Raw genomic sequence first — 19739 nt, forward strand, 5'->3', positions numbered from 1 at the left:
AGTTGGAAGAATGATATTGGATGATAAATAAAATCTCACCTTCGTGTCTTTTGATATCAAATATATCAACACTCGTTGATAAAAGTGGCAAAAATCCTCGGCAAGCCTCGGAATTTTTCCACTTTTATCAACTTGTGTTGATATATTTGATATCAAAAGACACGAGGGTGAGATTCGCCATGTATCACCCAAGGAGTTGGTGACCGCTGTTGGAGCTGGAGGTATCCATCCCAGCCAGCTCGTCTGGAAGCAGACCTGCCTGGGTGGCTACAAGTGCCAGAGCTGCAGATTCCTAGCACTGACCATGGCTGTTGTCATGGATGTTCAACTCTTTAAACGTTGTGACTTGTGATCCCAGCTATAAACGGGAGTTGTTTGTAGGGTGTAGTTTTTAGCAAACGTTTGCTATTGCAGTTGCCAGTTTCAGTTCATTAAGCATTGATGGCAGCCGTGGATATTGGAAATTACCAGTTCTTTGAGGGAAATACGTTTGACGCATAATAACAGACCTCTGTGGAGATTCTGGGTTAATATAGATCCTTAGCAACCTAGTGATCTTGGTCCTAAGGGGCAACTTAATGGATCGGGTGATCAGGTTCGGTGACTTGGTTGGTGACGTGGCATCGTACCACGACGGCATGGATCGTTGTTCATAATATCAATCAATGGATCGTCTGATCGAGTTGCTGAATGAGGCGATAAACTCCATGCACGCACACATATGCACACTTCTAAGAGATGGACACTATCACATGGACTGTGCCAAAGGGATGTAAAAGTACTCTTTAACACGTCCATTTTCAAAATGTATTTGCGTAGAAATGAAAACACCATCTACATGCTGTAGCTTGTCTTTTGAGCTATATTGTAACTGGATGACACTGACTTAGACATGACAACGCATCTTGTTATCAAAACACAAGCTGGAAGATACACAACTAGGTTAAACGACGTCTGTGGCATCGACACTCTCCTCGGCCTTGACCCACGACTGACTCGTGTTGAAATATATGTAGTGACACATACGGTACACCAGGGTACAGTGCAGCGTGACGGGACAGAAATCTAAGGACAGGGTGAGTCGTCAATATTGACACAGATCTATGTACTAATCTTCCACAACCTGAGCCCCAATGCATGTGTTAGTGTGACCCAGCGTTTGCATGTTGCACTCATCATGGAGTGGAGTTTTTAGTGTAGTGATAGTGATAATGGACGTCACTGAGAACAATAGCTTTTTATGAAAGCCTGTGATGTTATCTACGTAGAGCTAACAGTGGCGACCAGTCCTTTAGCCCCTGAATCCGGAGCGCCCATCTTCCCGGGGCAAGAGAGTTAACTGACTTCCACCCAGTCCAGTTTCCACCCTTGCCGAACTAGGCTGGAATTCCTGGAATTTCGCTCAATCGTAGCTCCACCATTTGTTATTACGAGTTATATGTCCCTTCTAAGCCTCTCCTATGGACCAATCAGGTTCCACCTCTCGTATCAGTTGCATTTGTTTCAAACAAATGGGCGGACGATCTGATCTGATAATCAAGATCTATGTTGTGATAAAACGGATCTTACATCGCGAAGTGCATCAAATCTCGTGAGCACCTTGATTAAAAACATGAAAAGAATTGGAAAATATCTGTTGGCAACGAGTTTGCGGTACACGTGCCTTGCAAATCTTGCAATCGACCGAAATCTGCACGAAAGTTTACAAACCGGATTTCGATTTCTTTGCGCGATTTTGATTGGACTATGTATAGACTCGTTAGTCCAGCCAAAATGTAACTCCATTATACCAGCCTAGTTCGGCAAGAGTGGAAACTGGTCTTTTATAGTCAGTTAACTCTCTTGCCTCGGGAAGATGGGAGCGCCAGACAGGGTAAAACACGTACCATATTTTAGTATCACGCTCTATCATTAGACCACGGTAGCGGTTTCATACTCCCTTGAAATCAAAGGAGATATGAAGCATAGCATATACGTAAAGGTTCCTTACATAGAAATTAATTAAAAACCAATTCGGTTGGCATTTGAACAAACAATAAAATACAGCGAAACATTGTAACTCGAAGACATTTGGACAGTCGAAAATATGAATTGAAATATCCGTAGTTAAAATAATAAGTAAAGAATGTAAGTATCGATGTTTGATGGCGATAAGGATTATGTCATGTTAATCGCCATGTCGAGTTAATGACATTCGAGTTGATGAGCTTTCAGTCTGTAGAAAACTTTCCACGACACACAAATTTTAAGTCTATTTATTTAATTATCTCCAGTTAACGCGTTGTTTCAAATACGGAAGGTAGAGTGGGAAAGTCAGAGTTGCGTCCCTTAGGCGTAGCAGACACCTATGCTCGTGGGTTTGAATCTCAGATTCGCTTTGATTATGTTTCATCAAAGTATTAACGTCTAAGGTATTTGGCTTTCCCCCTTTAAGCGGACACGCCGGGACATAACTGGAATACTGTTGATAAAAACACCGTCAAACCAAACTTACTCACTCATTTTACCACCTTCTTCAGTCAGCACTAGCGCCCACAACGAACACTGCAGTATGAGCGGACAAGGGAGCAAGAAGCTGATCAACGCCGTGGAGCGATGCGTGGACGACATGCTGGAGGGCTACGTGGCCGTCAATCCCGGGGTGCGTCTACTACACGGTCATCGCATCGTGGTCAGGGCCGACGTCGAGGACTACGCGAAGTCCGGCAAGGTGGCTGTGTTGAGTGGGGGCGGGTCGGGGCACGAGCCAGCACAGACAGGTAAGAACAAACGGAAGTAAGCATACTACTCAAAATCAGCTAAAGACCATCCATATTTGGAAGGCAGTGTGTATAACCACCAGTATATGACAGATTAACTAGTCATATAAAAAACTCGGGTGTCCCTTAGCTTAGGCATAATATATTTCAGTTTCGATATGGAACCCTGGATAAGGTTAGGATGTAAATTAAGATTGCAAACTGAAAATCGGTTCTTAATCATCCCAAATAAAGACGATACAATTAAGTGGGATTTCTTTTCCTGTGTCCAGGGTATGTTGGGCGTGGCTACCTGACGGCGTGTGTGGCAGGGTCGGTGTTCGCCTCTCCCCCACCCCAGGAAATACTTCCGGCCATCAGAGCTGTGGCCAAACGGAACAAGGGTATGCTTGGTGCTCCGTCTCTAAACTTGATAACTACCTGTGTGTAGCGTTGTAGTAAGAGTTGCTACTTTTCATTAACTAAACTAAGCGGCAAAAGAAAGTATAGGTTGGCAATTTGTAATTTTCCTAAAAACAGCGATAACTAGTGGAAAGTGGGTATTGGGAATATGACTGCCATGGAACAGGTACCAAACAACACCTCACCCGAACGCGCCACCTTTGACGGCGCTCGTGCGGTGACAAAAATGGTGAAACAGGTTTCCCGCCTATGGCATAAACTGCACGTGCATGTTACCTGTATAAATGCGTTCGTCTGCAGGGTATAACCACACGTGATGAAAGCACACAAAAGAAATGCCACGGCTGTCACAGGAGCAGAGAGAAAGAGCCATCGGTATGGCCGAAATGGGGGCAACACAGGTCCAAATTGCCAGAAGGTTTGGTTGTACACCATTGATTGTAGCCAGGCTGAGTCAACGGTACAGGCAGACAGGGAGGACACAGGACAGGCCTAGAACCGGACGACCCCGAGTGACAACACCACTGGAAGACGGTCAGATTCGGCTCATTCACCTGCGAAACAGATTCTTAACGGCGACGGCGACGGCAGCAACAGCGTTGGGACAACCCAGTAGCCAAAGTACATTACTACGACGACTTCGTGCTGCTGGAATCCGAGCGTATCGTCCTTTCCGAGGAATGGTGCTGACTGCTCAACATCGACGCCTGAGACTGCGATGGGCGAGGCGAGGCGAGGTTCGACGCTGGCAAGTGAGAAATTGGCGTCGAGTGCTGTTTACTGATAAAAGTCGCAAAAAGTCATTTCGCAATGACGGCAGAGAACGAGTTTATCGACGCAGAGTGGAACGTTTTGCTCCGGCGTGTTTTCGAAAGGTCCATCCATTCGGCGGGGGAGGTGTAATGATGTGGGGCGGTATTTGTGGAGATGAGAAGACTGATTTGGTGATTATACAGGGAAACCTGAACGCTGTGCAGTACAGAGACCAAGTGTTGCAGCCAGTTGTGCTTCCGTTTTTACAAAACCAACAGCAGGGGACATTGTTTCAACACGACAATGCCAAGCCCCATACTGCAAGACTGACTCGGAACTTTCTAAACCAGGAGAATGTTTCTTGACAGACAGATTAGAGAACGCCATCAGCCTCCCGTCAACAGACAAGAATTGCAGCAGGCCCTGAGAGACGAGTGCAACAGATTCCAGTCCACGTCATCAGAAGACTGACGTCATCGATGAGGCGGTGTATAAAAGCATGCATGGAGGCAGCTGGAGGTCATACACGCTATTGAAGGCAACTGTGTCGACAATGAACTTGTAGTGTGTCTGACACTTTTTAGTTGACATTTCAGACAACTTTTGAAAATGAAATTTCTTACATTACATTACATTACCTGTGATTGCACAATTTCATTCAAACTGTTGTTGATCAATCATTTGTTACCCCTCCCTAGATTATATTATAATTCTCAACAAAACCTCTTCTTGTTATTTTTTTATCGATCATGGAAGTCGACCTATACTTTCTTTTGCCGCCCAGTTTATGAAAAATAGAATGTGTACTTAGACATTCTCTCCATCCGAACCTTTGTTCTCTATCTGAAACAACGTGGTTGATGCCGCTGTGATGTGGAGTTCTCGTTAACGTCGTGCTTGGAGATAGGGATAGAACATCTTTCTCACAGTGATAGTCAAAACGGTCCCCAGCAACACATGCCCGTTGACTAGAAGAAGCATTATTACAATGTGACCTGGGCCCCGTTCCACAAAGTAGTCTTAGCACCAAGGCGATCGTAACTCCCATACTTTAACATAGACTTAGACAGTCGTAGTGCTACGATCGGTTTGTGGAACAGGGTTCTGGCTGATTTGTGTCATCATGCATCGATCTATGCTCATGCCATCAACCACTAGTTTACCTCAGTTATATGTAGGACATCGTGATTTGAGTAGGAAAATCAGATGTCAATATTTCTTAATTTCCTGTGCTTTTCTCCCTTTTTTGTCACTGCGTCTGTGCACAGGGGGGTGTCTGTTGTCCGTCTCCAATTACACGGGGGACCGGCTCAACTTCGGCTTGGCCTATGAGAAGGCTCGGCAAGAGGGGATCAAGATCGCTATGATAGTTGTGGGCGAGGACTGCGCCGTGACGACGAACGACCGCACCGCGGGCAGAAGGGGACTGGTCGGATATATCATTACAAATAAAGTACATACTAGTATTTTATCTTGTCTCAGCAACTTGACAACAGACGTCAGTCTTCCGGCTAACCATACTCGTACAATAATCATTCACATGAAAACAATGAAATCGAAATAAATTTCGTTTCTGAAGTCAACGCGTTCTGGAATATGAAATAACTGTGGCAATGCGTGTCGTTCGTATTATAAGTGGCTTGTGGAAAACCGTGTTTATACTCCCTTGTCTTGATGTGTCTAAGCAGCTGTAACTCTATGGCCCAATCGTTATCCTTATCAGCCCTGTGGTATACAGGTACTCCAAATGGTCCACATTGTATATAATATGTTCATTGTTTGTTAGATTGCTGGAGCTTTAGCAGAGATAGGTCGGAGCCTGGAGGACATCGTTGAGATTACCACTGCTGCCATCAAGCAGATGGGTAGGTGGAGTGAGGTGACACATATGTGGGAGCCATTTGTAAACACGTTTTCATGGCCACATTATAAGTTTTAGCAGGATCACGAAGGGTGCATGGGGTTTTGTGCGTCCCTCGTTAGGTTTTATATCACGAGTCCAATTTATCTTACGGGCATGTTTAATGTGACATTGTAAAAGAATAAACACATATTCAAAATTGATTTCGATTCCGCTGAGGTTAACTTGTGCTATGTCACCTGACTTCCATTTGCTTTGAAGCGGGAAACAAGGGATTTATTCTGCCTATCAGAAATCCACGTGCAGCCTCTATTGCTCGTGGCGGTGTATAAGAGATTTATTCCCCAGCTGAGAAATTTATTACCCTCCAAGGCGGGTTACACATTGTTTTATCAAGATATCGTGGACCAATCAGATATCATTTTCAGTCCAATCATTTTCAGTCCAACCAAATAGAAGGACAGATTCAAGAAACTCAAGAATCATGATGTTGCGATGGTGACACCAGGTTGTCACGAAACCCGTACCGCCATGACCATACCATAACAGTGTATCTTTCCTCTATGGCCAAATCACTGATCTAGACGACACCCAAATTGTTTAGTCAGGTCACCTTACCACCACAGATGTGTTCATGCATAGACGGATCCAGAGGGGGATCCAGGGAGTAGGCAGTAAAATAGACTGAGGATTTTCATATTTTGGCCCCCTACCTTTAGAAAATGCTGAACCGCCCTAGTTGTTAAACCTTACCGACTCAGTGACTCTTCTCCCCAGGGACTATCGGCTTGAGCTGGAGTGCGTGTTCTGCACCGGGGTCTGGCCCCACGTTCAGCCTCGGAGAGGATGAGATGGAGCTGGGGCTCGGGGTGCACGGGGAGGCGGGCGTGAAGCGCATGAAGGTGAGGAATAGGGCACAGCTTTAGAGGGATGCCATGTCAGACTACAGCTGGTCTCCAAGGCGATCTAATATTTAACATAGATTGAGGGATAGACGTAACGTTAAGATCGCATCGTGAGACCGAGCCCTGGTTGACAGAGTATGCTACAATCCATCGCAAACTAGATGAGCGATTTTGATTGGACTATACATAGACTCGTTAGTCCAGCCAAAATGAAACTCCGGAATTCCAGCTTAGTTCGGCAAGGGTGTAAAGTGTACCGTTTTAGTCAATTAACGCCCTTGCCTCGGGAAGATACGTGGCATTAGGCATAGAAAGAAAACTGAGCTATCAGAACTAGTCAATGCATTGTCCAATCAAAATATCGTAACGAAGTAGACATCTGCTTCGTAAACAACATGGATTTCAACGTGCAGATTTCGGTCGACTTCAGGGTTTGTAAAACGTGTACCGTCAACTGGGCGTCGAAAGATATTTTGAAGCAAATGAAAGTGATATCAGAGATAGAATCTGATTGGTCAAGAGGGGGGGACAATGAAGGGACATAACTCGTAATAACCACTGGTGGCGCTACAATCGAGCCCAGAACCGGATGTCTGGTTCGTTAGGCGATTTTGATTTGACCCTGCATAGACTCGTTAATCCAGCCAAAATGCAACTCCGAAATTCCAGCTTAATTCGGCAAGGGTGTCAACTGGACTGTTATAGTCAGTTAACTCCTTTGCCTCGGGGAGATACGTGGCATTGGGTATAGAAAGAAAACTGAGCTATCACAACCCTTTACCCTCCGTGGAAATTTAGGGGAAAACATAACCCCCGCCTGTCCTGAGAGCCAGTTATAACGTTACTTTGTGTGGCTGCTAGTGCACAGTCGAATCCTAAGGGCGGTGGTCGTTGCTATCATCCACCGGTGTGCCTTACCACGTTATTTACAGGCTGTTGTATGGAATCCTAGGAGGGGCATTGTCACGTTGTCGCCCTTACAAAAACAAGACAAAAAGGTGTCAAAATTAACCAAAGCGCCAAAAAGCGACAACGTGACATTTTGGCCATTTGTTGCATTGTTGCGCTTAGATTAATTCAGTTACAACACGTGCGCACTTTTAATACATAGATAAGGCGACAGTGCGACAATGCGACATTATCAATATGCCGCTTGGTCGCGCATCTTAACGCCTTTTTGGCACATTTTTGATGGGGCGACAATCCGACATATTTTGACGTTCACACTTGACCTTTATTTTGACACGTTTTGCTTGGTTTTGTTAGGGCTAGAATGCGCCAACGCGACAATGTCCCTCCTAGGATTCCATACTGTTGTCATCCTGTAATATAGCCGAATATAGAGTAAAACACCATTCACTCACCCTCTCACTGCCACTAAAGGAGGTTCCTGTTGATAGATGACGAGTGCCAAGGAAGCAGTGAAGATCATGATAGACCACATCATCAACCCAGACAACCCCACACACCTCAAGGTTACCAAAGGTGAGAGGTGATGATATCGCAACTCCCAAATTATCTCAATTAAATTATAAACAATATTATAAAACTGACAAACGTGGTTTCTTGGTGGGCGTTAAACACATTAGGTCTTTGAAATGCGGACTCTAACATCGAACTGTCTTTGTATACCAATAGGAGTCCTCTATAAGAAGGCGGCCATTGTCTTCAGTATCCAGTCTCCAAATAATTTAACAATTCCTAATCCTCCATACAGGTGATCGTGTTGCTGTCTTCGTCAACAACCTCGGTGCCACCACCGACATGGAGATGAACATCGTCGTTAGGGAAGCCATTCTGTACCTTGGTGAGATTCCTTATCTATACTACTCAAAAGAAGTTAAGGACCGCCCGATGCTTTCATACTACACGTACTATGGTTGAGCTGCCATGCCAGATTAACTATAGTAATATGAAATAATCGGGTTGTCCATAACTTCTTCAGGTAGTAAATGGAATGGGCGAAGTCGGGTGTTGATTACAGTTTGACCTATATGAATGTGCCGCAGATGAAAACATCAACTTTCTGCTATTCATTTTGTCTTAAAGCATATATGATGAACCCGTGAAAACCCGGCTTAGAAAAGGTCTTTAGTAAACCATGCTTGTGTAAGAGGCGACCAACGGGATCGGGTGGTCAAGCTTGCCGACTTGGTTGATGAATGTCATCGTATCCCAACTGCGTGGATCGATGCTCGTGATATCAATAACTGGATTGTCTGGTCCAGACTCGAGTATTTACAGATCGCTGTCATAGAGCTGGAATATTGCTGATTAATGTGAATAAATAAGTAATGACCTACCTGATAGTAGACCCGTGAAGTTCAGGGGTAGATAATATATATATAGGTCATCAGCAACCCATGCTTGCCGGAAAAGGCGACTATGCTCGTCGTAAGAGGCGACTAACGGGATCGGGTGGTCAGGCTCGCTGACTTGGTTGATGCATGTCATCGTATCCCAATTGCGTGGATCGATGCTCATGATGTCAATCACTGGATTGTCTGGTCCAGACTCGAGTATTTACAGACCTCCGTCATATAGCTGCAATATAGCTGAGTGCAGAATTAATCAGCAAAGAAACAAACCTGATAGTAATAGGACATATTACAGAACACATTGGTGCATTGGTTGAGCGATGTTACTGTCACAACTTCTTGACGTCCATGGAGATGGCGGGAGTTTCCATCATGCTGCTGCTTCTGAATGACACTCTCACTCAGTGTCTGGGTAAGCTTGGTGGCATGACGCCTGCATGATGAAACCAATGTGCACGCTGAATTCCTGGCCTCCAATATTACCGTCCATCCACCTTTCGAAGTGAGTTGAGATTTACGCCCGCTTTAGCAATATCCCACCAACATCACGGCGGTATCCTTCTCAGACATAGCTGATATATTTCTGACTGCGGCATTAACCAATATGCACTCAGTCATCAAGCACAAGTTCCAAATAACCCGGCCATGACGGGAAGTAAGTAGCCTCGGGTTTGTTTAAAGGGCTTTCGTGTGACCAGGGCCCACTTGTACAAAGCGATCTTAGTGCTAAGATGATCGTAACTCCCATACTTTGACATAGGCTTACGATAGTCTTAGTGGTAAGATTGCTTTGTGCAAGTGGGCCCAGAGCTTCATGTCCAACAAAGAATGACCAAAAGACCTGGGCCCACTTGCACAAAGCGATCTTAGCGCTAAGATAATCATAACTCCCATACTTTGACATAGGCTTACGATAGTCTTAGCGCTAAGATTGCTTTGTGAAAGTGGGCCCTGTACCTGAAGCTTATGTTACCTTGCACGATTTACGTATGTTAGATATGTATATGCATGCAAGAAGCTACCTCCCAAATCTGGCTTTGTAGAGAGTCTGTGCCTGCATGTGGATCGCGCCTACAAGAGCCCCTTTAAAACCTCCCTGGAGATGGCTGGGATCTCACTGACCCTGCTTCGCCTGGATACCACACTAACACAGGCTCTCGGTAAACCGGCATCCTTCATTATCCAGTGTATTATATATATCCAGGCCTACAGAAAAACAACCAACAGAGAGCTGCCATCTGCGTGATTCAGTGTGATTGGTTCCAGTGAAACCGTACCGGGTTTTCCCCATCACGCTGAAAATAGCCGTCCAATCAAATTGCTCTAAAGCGAAAGAATGGATGAACTGGGTTTGAGATTTTGAAATGTGACGTCACTTCCTAAACGAAGCTATGGTTGTGAATAGGTCCAGGGCGTTTATCAGAATAGAATAAAAAGTTGATACACTGGATAATCGAGGATATGTGATTACCGGGTGTCGTTGTACAAAGCGATCTTAGCGCTAAGACGATCCTAACTCCCATACCTTGACATAAGCTTTAAAAGCCGTCGTAGCGCTTAGGTTGTTTTGTACAGCGGCACCAGGTCTCTAACGTCGGTACAGTGTAACCTCGTTAGTCTGGAAACCCACCTTCTGGACATTTTGGACGTCTATATGTGATTTGTCTAAAGTACAACGTGCCCATGAATCGAAAGTACGACATTTGTTATTCCAAACGAATTCAAAGGCAAAGGTTCCGTCCAGATTAATTGGGTTTCACTGTATGCAGCTGGATTGTCACGGTACACCTTGTTGCGATACGTCAACCATGTTTAGCGTGATGATGACATTGATATTCAATGCACAATATTCACGGCAAAAATCGGCAAAAAAATAATATAGTTTGTAATCTTGAATCGGTTTTTTAAGTACCATGTAGAGTATTCATGACCTGCTTAATCATAAAGAAATCGCTTGTACCTTGATGTTTCATTGTATCTCCCACCTTGATACTTGGGTGAACAGTGTTTGTATACTGGCATGTCAACTGTTATGTTTCTTTACACTATGAATTTGTGGACGTAGGATATATACCATGGTAAAAGTAACAGGAATGTTCACTATATATTCACTACATATTCAAATACTTACCATTGTAGTTTGAGAGCTAAGGGGAGTATCTGGTTCTGGTCAGTCATAGCATCCGCTTCAATGCCATTTCTGTGGCTGTTACCGGCAAATTAAATTTTGGTCTTTAATCTAAAATATACATTATAATTTGTTTTTATATTGTACATAATAATTATTCAAAGTCTCTTCATTACGTGTGAGCAATTAACGCTTTGTTTGTTCTTGCTAAGTAATGAAAGAAATTCATGTATCCGATTGTAGAAACCATCACATTTGTCTCGTACAGATGCTCCAACAGACTCCCCACATTGGCCACGCCCACTTCTTCCATGTGGGGTGTCCGACAGAAAGACTCCGCCTCGTCTGGTGTTGGACTATGTTGAGGAGACGCCCACTACTACTTTGGTGGGCGGGGCTGTAGTAGAGCCAGGTACGTGATGGGATGGTTATCGAAGTCATATAAATATTGGTATTGAATCTTTTATGATATATAAATGTAACATAGAAATAAGTGAGACATCAGGTCCAACTAGTGGCCAGATCGAAACCGATAGACTTCATTAATTTGTAAAATGTCATAATGTAGTCTTTTGTTCCTCAAAAAAACGCCGTCTCGTGAAGATCCGAGGTAGAATAGGTCTTCAGCAACCCATGCTTGCTGTAAAAGGCGATTAAGCTTGTCGTAAGAGACCACTATTGGGATCGGTTGGTCAGGCTCGCTGACTTGGTTGATGCATGTCATCGTATCCAAACTGCGTTGACCGATGCTCATGATTGAAATCACTGGATTGTCTGGTCCATATTTACAGACCGCCGTCATATATCTATAATATTGCTGAGTGCGGCGTTAAACAACAACCAAGCGAACAAACAGAAACCGTCATTCTGTAGTATATGCCTTGGTCCTAGCACTGTGACGAGTAAAAACCCGTTACATATTCCAATTAAAGACAGCATCTCGTCACTCTATTTACCACACCTTGACAAATTTTTATCGTCACCAGTCTAAATACCATAAGTAGTATAGGTACATGTGTAGCATGTGTTCGTATTTACGTGAGTTTGACAGTTGTCACTTCTACCCATGTCAGATTACGCAGACAAACTGTTCGACATAGTCGCGCACGTGTCCGAAAAACTTATTCAGAACGAGGCTCGATTGAACCAATTGGACACCGAGGGCGGAGATGGGGACACGGGAAGTACGTTAGCACGAGGAGCGCGAGGTGAGTGGCTGGCAACAAAACAAGAGTGATTAAAAAAAGAAAACGAAAGAACGTCTCTATTAGATTGGTGCGTTGAATGAATGCCAAGTAGGAGAAAGCGTTGTGGTTTGAGAAATGGTAAGTAATGTTCTTACCAGCTGCTGACACAGTAGCGAGGGTGCCAACCCCTTCCTCCTCTGAATCCCGAATACCATCTACATTTTCACTCTGAATGTCATTGCTCACCGTTAAATCCCAAGTACTACTCAACACAAATGTCAAAAGCATTGAGAAAAGGTGCGATTTGAAATTAAATTACTAAAAAGGTATCGAAAAAATAAAATATTATGAGGAATAATTTTAAGTACACCATTAATTTATATATAATGCGTGCCAAATACGATTTTACTTTCGTCCCACGTACCATACTAGTTAGTCCCGAATGCCGTCTGATTCCCGCGTACCAAAATGGGGTTGGCAGCCTCAGTAGCCCTGAAATACCTATCTCTTCAAGGTGGACTTGGCTCGGGCAAATTGGCATTCCCAGCAAATTTGATTCAGATCATTCATACACTACCGAGTCCCGAATGCCGTCTAAATAGAACCCTGAATCCCCCACGCAACCTTAACAGCCCTGAAATACCTATCTCTTAAAGGTGGACTTGGCTCGGGCAAATTGGCATTCCCAGCAAATTTGATTCAGATCATTCAAACACTACTTTATGTGTATGGTACACTCCTCCCCTCCCCTCCCGTGGTAATTCTGGGTCAGAATGGGTCCCCAGCACATTATGTTGGTCGTAGCAGGGGCTGACGAATGGATCGGGTAGAGAATAGGTCTTCAGCAACCCATGCTTGCCACAAGAGGCGACTTATGGAATCGGTTGGTCAGGTTCGCTGACTTGCATGTAATCGTATCCTAATTGCGTAGATCGATGCTCATGATATCAATCACTGGATTATCTGGTCCAGACTCGGTTATTTACAGACCTCCGTCATATACAAACAAACAAAATAAACAAATTGTAATGTTCGGATGTCTCTTTTCAGCCATTCTAAAGCAGCTTGGTAACAAAGATAACCCTGGCTTGCCTGTTGATAAACCATGGTCCCTGGCACAAGCCCTGGCGTCCACGGCTGAGAACCAAATGGGCGGCGCGTCCGGCGCAGTGAGTAGTTTAGATTTAATAATAATAAATGCACAATTCCATTCTAATTCTAAATAAAAGCGCCCAAACAGAGTCCATTGTACGATTCCGACTATATGATAAGCACATGTTTATGAATCACTATCAAAAAGTGACGACACCAGGTGTTCGCGAAAAGGTGAGCGTATCCTGCTCCACCAGTGGCATCCGTTACAAACACATGCAGAGGCAAGTGTCCACTTAAAAAAAACACAGGAACACGTCAAAATAGGGAATAGCATCATGCATAATGTTGGTCATTCTGTTGTAATGGGTCTGGTCGTGTAGGTCCCCATTACCCTATGTCTGTCATAAGAGTCGGCTAGGGTGAGGATCGGGTGGTTAGAATTCGTTGTTAATTTGGTTATCGTGCTCCGACGCGGGTAGTCGCTCATGCTATCAACCGCAAGTTTTTCCACCAAAACTCAATTATTTGCAAGTTGCTGTGATAAAGCATAAATATTTCTGAAGCAAAAAGACGTGATTACAAACACGAGGGACTTCTTTATGGCAGATTCTTCATTATATCCGGAGTTGACAGAATCTAATTAACGGGGTCTTTTTAGGTTTTTTTTCTGGAATATATTAATATTGTTCATGCGGCATCGTACTGCAATTGCCGCACATTGTTGTCAACGAAGGAAAAAGACCTTGCAAAATAATGCATTACAGACTAGATTGAAGTACCGATGATATAAGGAGCTTGGGCGGCCCGGTTGCCTAAGGCTGTCTTAGACGTGCCATAATGTTATGAGCGTGGGTTCGAATCCCAGATTCGCCCTGGTCATGGTTTTGATTTATCAGGGCGCGAGCATGAGAACCAAAGTTGTCAACTTCTAGGACCTGCATCACGTCATGCTCTCCTCCAACTTTACTCAGACACGCCGTGATATAGCCGGAAGTATGTTTAAAGGGGCGTTAATCTCCCTCACATTGTAACGCGGGGCGGTGGGGTAGCCTTATGGTTAAAGCGATGGCGGCTCATCACGCCAAAGACCCGGGTTCGATTATTAACATGGGTACAAAATGTGAAGCCCATTTTCTGGTGTCCCCCGCCGTGAAATTGCTGAAATATTGCGAACAGCGGCGTAAAACCATACTCACTCACACCGTAACGCTCTTCACTACAGCTCCACAGTCTACTGCTGACCTCAGCCTCTAGCTGTCTGGAGAACGCCGTGACGGCAACAGCTTGGTGTGACGCACTCACTCACGGCATAGACACGATCAGAAGGTGAGGCCATGACATTCCCTTACAAATTCTGTATTTCTTTTATTTTGTTGTCACCATTTTATTGCCTAATACACAAATGATTCTCTAAATCATTATGTTGCTTTATATGTTTATATGTTATATGATCCTTCAACATTTAACACTTTCTTATTACACAATAAATAAAGGTTGACATCCGCATGGGGTGACCAGTGTCTGATTTAATATATTTCAATAGATGAAAGCACTACCGAATACAACGACAAGAGGTGCACCACTGCTGCAACAGTATTGTGGGGATCTGTTGAATTGCTGTATCATTTCTTATGATCGTGTTAAGTGTTTGTTTGTTTGCTTGTTGTTTAACGCCGCAATCAGCAATATTACAGCTACAAGACGGCGGTCTGTAAATATTCGAGTTTGAACCAGCCAACCAGTGATTGATATCATGAGTATCGATCTCCACAATTGGGATACGATGACATGCATCAACCAAGTCAGCGAACCTGACCACCTGATCCTGTTAGTCGCCTCTTAAGACAAGACCTGTTATAACCCAGATCGAAAATGTTAGAGATTTCCTTTGGGAGTAAAGGGAGGTAGCTCATTATATACTCTGTAAAGTTATTACTATTTACTTATCAGTATGTACTAGCTGTAGAAACGAATGTTAAAGCGTATACGACTATATATATCCTAGGGGGTTTACATTGCAGATATGGTGTATATCACTATATGCTAAATGGTGTACATTGCAGATACGGTGTACGTAACTATATGCTAAGTGGTGTACATTGCAGATATGGAGTACGTAACTATATGCTAAGTGGTGTACATTGCAGATATGGTGTATATAGATATATGCTAAATGGTGTACATTGCAGATATATACCTGTATGCTCAATGGTGTACATTGTAGATATATACCTATATGCTCAATGGCATACATTGCAGATATGGTGTAAGTACATTTATGCTAGATGGTGTATGTTGTAGATATATACATATATGTGAAATGGTGTACATTGCAGGCATGGTGTATATACCTATATGCAAAATGGTGTACATTGCAGGTATGGTGGCGCTGAGCCCGGAGACAGGACGATGGTGAGTTGGTACACAGGCTCCATATGTGAAACTCTTTCCTACCTGCAATACATTATCGATCATTAACAATATATTATATTAATCCCCCGCCATGAAGTGGAAGGGGGATATAGGAATGGGCGATGTCCATCCGTCCATCCGTCACGTTTCGTTTCCGGAGCAGAACTAAAAAAACATGAGCGATGTCTTGACCAAACGTGGCACATAGATATGCCTAGTGGTGAACTGGTGCCTTTTAATAGTTTGGGAATTTTGGAAAGTTTATTTTTCGAGTTTCCATAGCAGCCGGACTTGTCATATTGGCGGGGGAAATGAATATTTCATGCTTGTTTAGGAACTGAATATCACTTTGTAAGTTCATTGGATTATGAACCTTAGAGTGAGGGCCAAACTGTATGGACGTCGGAGCGTGCGATACAATGCACACTCCATATAAGTTAATACTTTGAGAGATTAAAACAAAGTGAATGCCAATTCCTATAATTTTTAATGTATCATTTTATTCCTTGAATGTATACACAATTATATAATTATATTAAGTATGTGTGACTTCATGTTTACAACCAGCTGTATCGCGGAAACAAATAATTCATCAAAAGGAGAGGTGACATGAGCGTGTATACTCTGATGTGACCGGCCAATCATTCAATGGAAAAGCCGTATAATGGTGTAAACGTCATATTAATATAGACTACTAAACGAGCTCCCGTGTAATACCAATTTTATGAAACGAGTGAATAGTTCTGGTAGATACCACAACTATTCATGAGTTTCATAAAATTGGTTTTACACGGGATCTCGTTTAGTATTCTATATATATTTGAAGTTGAATCAGAATGTTGTTGAAGACAGTGTTCTTAAAGAAGCTCTCAATCGGTATATGTCCTATTCAAAATAATAATTACAATTCCCATGATGGAATTCAAAATAGATACTTTTGGGGGAGGTGTGTAAAATAATCAGGCATGTTATTGTTAGGATATCAAATGCCTTTGCGAAGTTTGATGCAGAAATCATTTGGACCTGCACCAGATTACCAGTGGCTGACGTTAACTGTCCCCTCACACATCTCTCCATAGCTGGACCCTCTGTGTGCTGCGAGAGATGTGCTGTTAACAAGATTGCAAGAAACAGCTCCCATTCAAGCCTTCACAGAGGCGGTTCAGGTAGGTGATGGTTTAGGGGTCTTGATGGGGAAATTATCTTTGGCATTCTGTACAATATCATATATTTTTATACTACTCAAGGTTGGGTCTTAATTAAATAAGCGAATGGATATATCGGTTCTCATAACATAACTTATTATTACTTGTGTGAGCGTGTGGCTGACGCGCTCCTACCGCGGCCTTCAAATGAGTGAGTGAGTGTGCTTTAAGCAGCATTTAGTTATATTCCAGCAATGTCTCGATGGAAGTCAAAGAGCTTCACACGTAGCACCCAATGGCAACGTTACCTTAGTCCCCGGCATTAGGAACGAAAACGATTTAATCACAAGTTACCCGTCCCACATAATAATAATAATAGGCCGGCAGGCCTGATAAGTGAAACAGAAGGCTTTCCGTTTGCTGCTCAGAACCAGTAAACCGTAAATGTGTGATTTTGCATGAAAATGTCAATATGAAATGTTGATTATGCAATGAATTTAATGAGACTGTCCAACTCATTGTCAGTGGATGCCCAGCTTTGCCACAAACACAGCATCTTAAACAACATGATGGCGAGGCTCAATTCTTTTCTTACCGTCTTCGCTTTGTTTGTGGTTTTAATTCATAGGTCCATCCATGGTACGACCCAGAATATGTGGAGGGCGTCATGGAAAATGATAATTATTATATTCTTTGGAATAGGCTCGTATACAGCCTCAGACCGACACATGCCAACAAACCAGATCTGTTCTTTATGGGAAATACAATGAAATAATTTATATTATTGTATTCTCTATCCCTTTTGATACTAATGTAATTGGCAAGATTCAGGAAAAATATGACAAATATGCGGACCTCGCTTGAGAAATGTCACGCTTGCATCCCAAAGTACCAAGTTGTCCGACCTTCCATTGTTCTCGGTACCTAAGGTTTGGTACCTCCCAATCTGTTGACTGACATTGGGATAGTACCCGGGTTTGTTGCCAGGAACACAAGCCTTCTGACACTCTGGGTAACGCAGAAGACTGCAGTGATGGGGAGACTTCACATTCTTCGAAAGTTGGTTTGACTAGGCAGCACTTCCTGGGAGAAGTCCCATTCGAAGTCTGGGCTGCGTGTAGAGGGGGCAAGGACACTGAACTGATGATGAACCTGACGGTGCCAGGATTACCCGAACCCTCTTTTCTGCATTTATTAATTTTTTATCTGTAAAATATAATAATTGAGTGTCTAGGGTGCTCGGCGGCGATGACAATGTAAGAGACGATGTACAGAACAGGTTTGCCCGGCCAATGCGGATGGATTACTTCGATCTCACATATAGGCAGGCGGTGAAACATAAATATATATAAATCTGGAAGAAAGCAATTTTTAAAAGATGTGTTTTAGTGCTGTCTTGAAAGCTGCCTGAGGAGATTGTCCTGATGGAAATTGGGAGATGTTCCACAGGGTTTGTGTTGCTGCAGCGAATGCTTTTTCTCCCATGACGGTTCTGGTGGGCAGCTGCGCCAAACGATAGGAGTCCACAGATCGAAATGACAATATGGGACAATATTGCTCACCCCTGAATCCCGAAAACCACATAACACAAATCACAAAAGCATTGCGAAAAGAGTGCGATTTGAAGCTAAAAATTACTAAAAATTAAGATATATAAAGGACATTTTTACGTACACCATTATTTATTATTTAAATAGAACCCCGAATCCTGCGTACCAAAAGGTTTGCAGCCTCATTTATACATAATGTACGATTTTTTTTATAATATTATGTATTCATGTACAGTTTTACTACCATGTCCAATGGGCCTGTTGCCTAAGACTAGAAGTAAAGCGACATTTAACAAGGGTCTCCGATTTATGTGTGCATGTGTGTTCTGTCGCAGGCAGCCGAGAAGATGGCAGAGGCGACAGCGACGATGAAGGCCTATGCTGGACGGGCTAGCTACGTCAACCCCGACCGTCTCACCCAGCCGGACCCCGGGGCCACGGGGGTGGCTATCTGGCTCAGGGCCATACTGGATAAATTGTAAGGAGCAGCTGAGACTATTTGAACTAAAACGGATTGAACAAACGAATGTTACTGTCGCCATTCAACACTTATTCTCATGCCATGAGTTCTGCTATTTTCATGTGTATGAGATGTCGCTCGTTCAGATGGACATCACCACAAAGTACACAAAAAATCTTGCAGTGTGACCCCTCTGTCTTGTCTAATCCATTTTCCTTGTTAAATTATTATTTTGACTCTTTCAAATTCGTTACGTATGTACTAAAGTACTGTCGGATATGCTAGAAAACTGCTTTTTGCCTGTTAAAAAAGGATATAATTTTTCACAGACTGTTGTTATTGAAATATCGAGTTACTACCGATCGCCCTACCTGTGGTTTGAAGTATTTCAGTCACAATGAGTCCTTTCGACAAGTTTACAAGAGACAAATTCGAACGAAAACCGGAAGTTTACATTTATTCTAAGTCCAATGATGACAGTCTGAAACGGACTATAGAAATATGCGCACGTGACTCTATTATAATGATAATAATGTAGTCTTCATAAAACATCTAATCCACACATAAAAATCATTTTGAGAAAATTCTACATGTGCATCTTCTAAAATGACAAAATGACGCTGCGTTATTTTGGTTAATATTGCTCCCATGACGCTCACTTGCTTGGTAACGGTGTTAGAACCTACACCGAAACGTCGTTCTTAATTGTAATAAAGAAGTTGTTCATCCAGAAATTCTTATGCGTCCTTAGTCAGTTAGAACAG

At 43.2% G+C, this 19739-nt stretch overlaps 1 protein-coding gene across 2 annotated transcripts; it reads left to right on the plus strand.

Annotated features, from left to right (window-relative positions):
• Nucleotides 1-933: 933 nt before the first annotated feature.
• LOC139442420 (triokinase/FMN cyclase-like) lies at nt 934-19581 on the plus strand. 2 transcript variants are annotated; one of them, XM_071223232.1, is made up of 16 exons: nt 934-1076; nt 2520-2759; nt 3032-3142; nt 5183-5367; nt 5701-5779; nt 6553-6677; nt 8081-8165; nt 8398-8487; nt 9294-9410; nt 11395-11538; nt 12200-12334; nt 13364-13482; nt 14631-14734; nt 15787-15820; nt 16900-16986; nt 18851-19581. In XM_071223232.1, exons 2-16 carry the CDS (start codon nt 2552-2554, stop codon nt 18995-18997), a joined length of 1770 nt encoding a protein of 589 aa, XP_071079333.1. In that variant the 5' UTR covers nt 934-1076; nt 2520-2551; the 3' UTR covers nt 18998-19581. The 2 variants fall into 2 exon arrangements, with proteins under 2 accessions (XP_071079333.1, XP_071079334.1); XM_071223233.1 differs by lacking the exon at nt 9294-9410 and adding an exon at nt 10042-10158.
• The last annotated feature ends 158 nt before the right edge of the window (nt 19582-19739 follow it).

This window comes from Haliotis cracherodii, unplaced genomic scaffold, assembly GCF_022045235.1.
Source record: "Haliotis cracherodii isolate W230 unplaced genomic scaffold, xgHalCrac1.p SCAF_5, whole genome shotgun sequence".
In the NCBI taxonomy this organism is placed as follows: Eukaryota; Metazoa; Mollusca; class Gastropoda; order Lepetellida; family Haliotidae; genus Haliotis; species Haliotis cracherodii.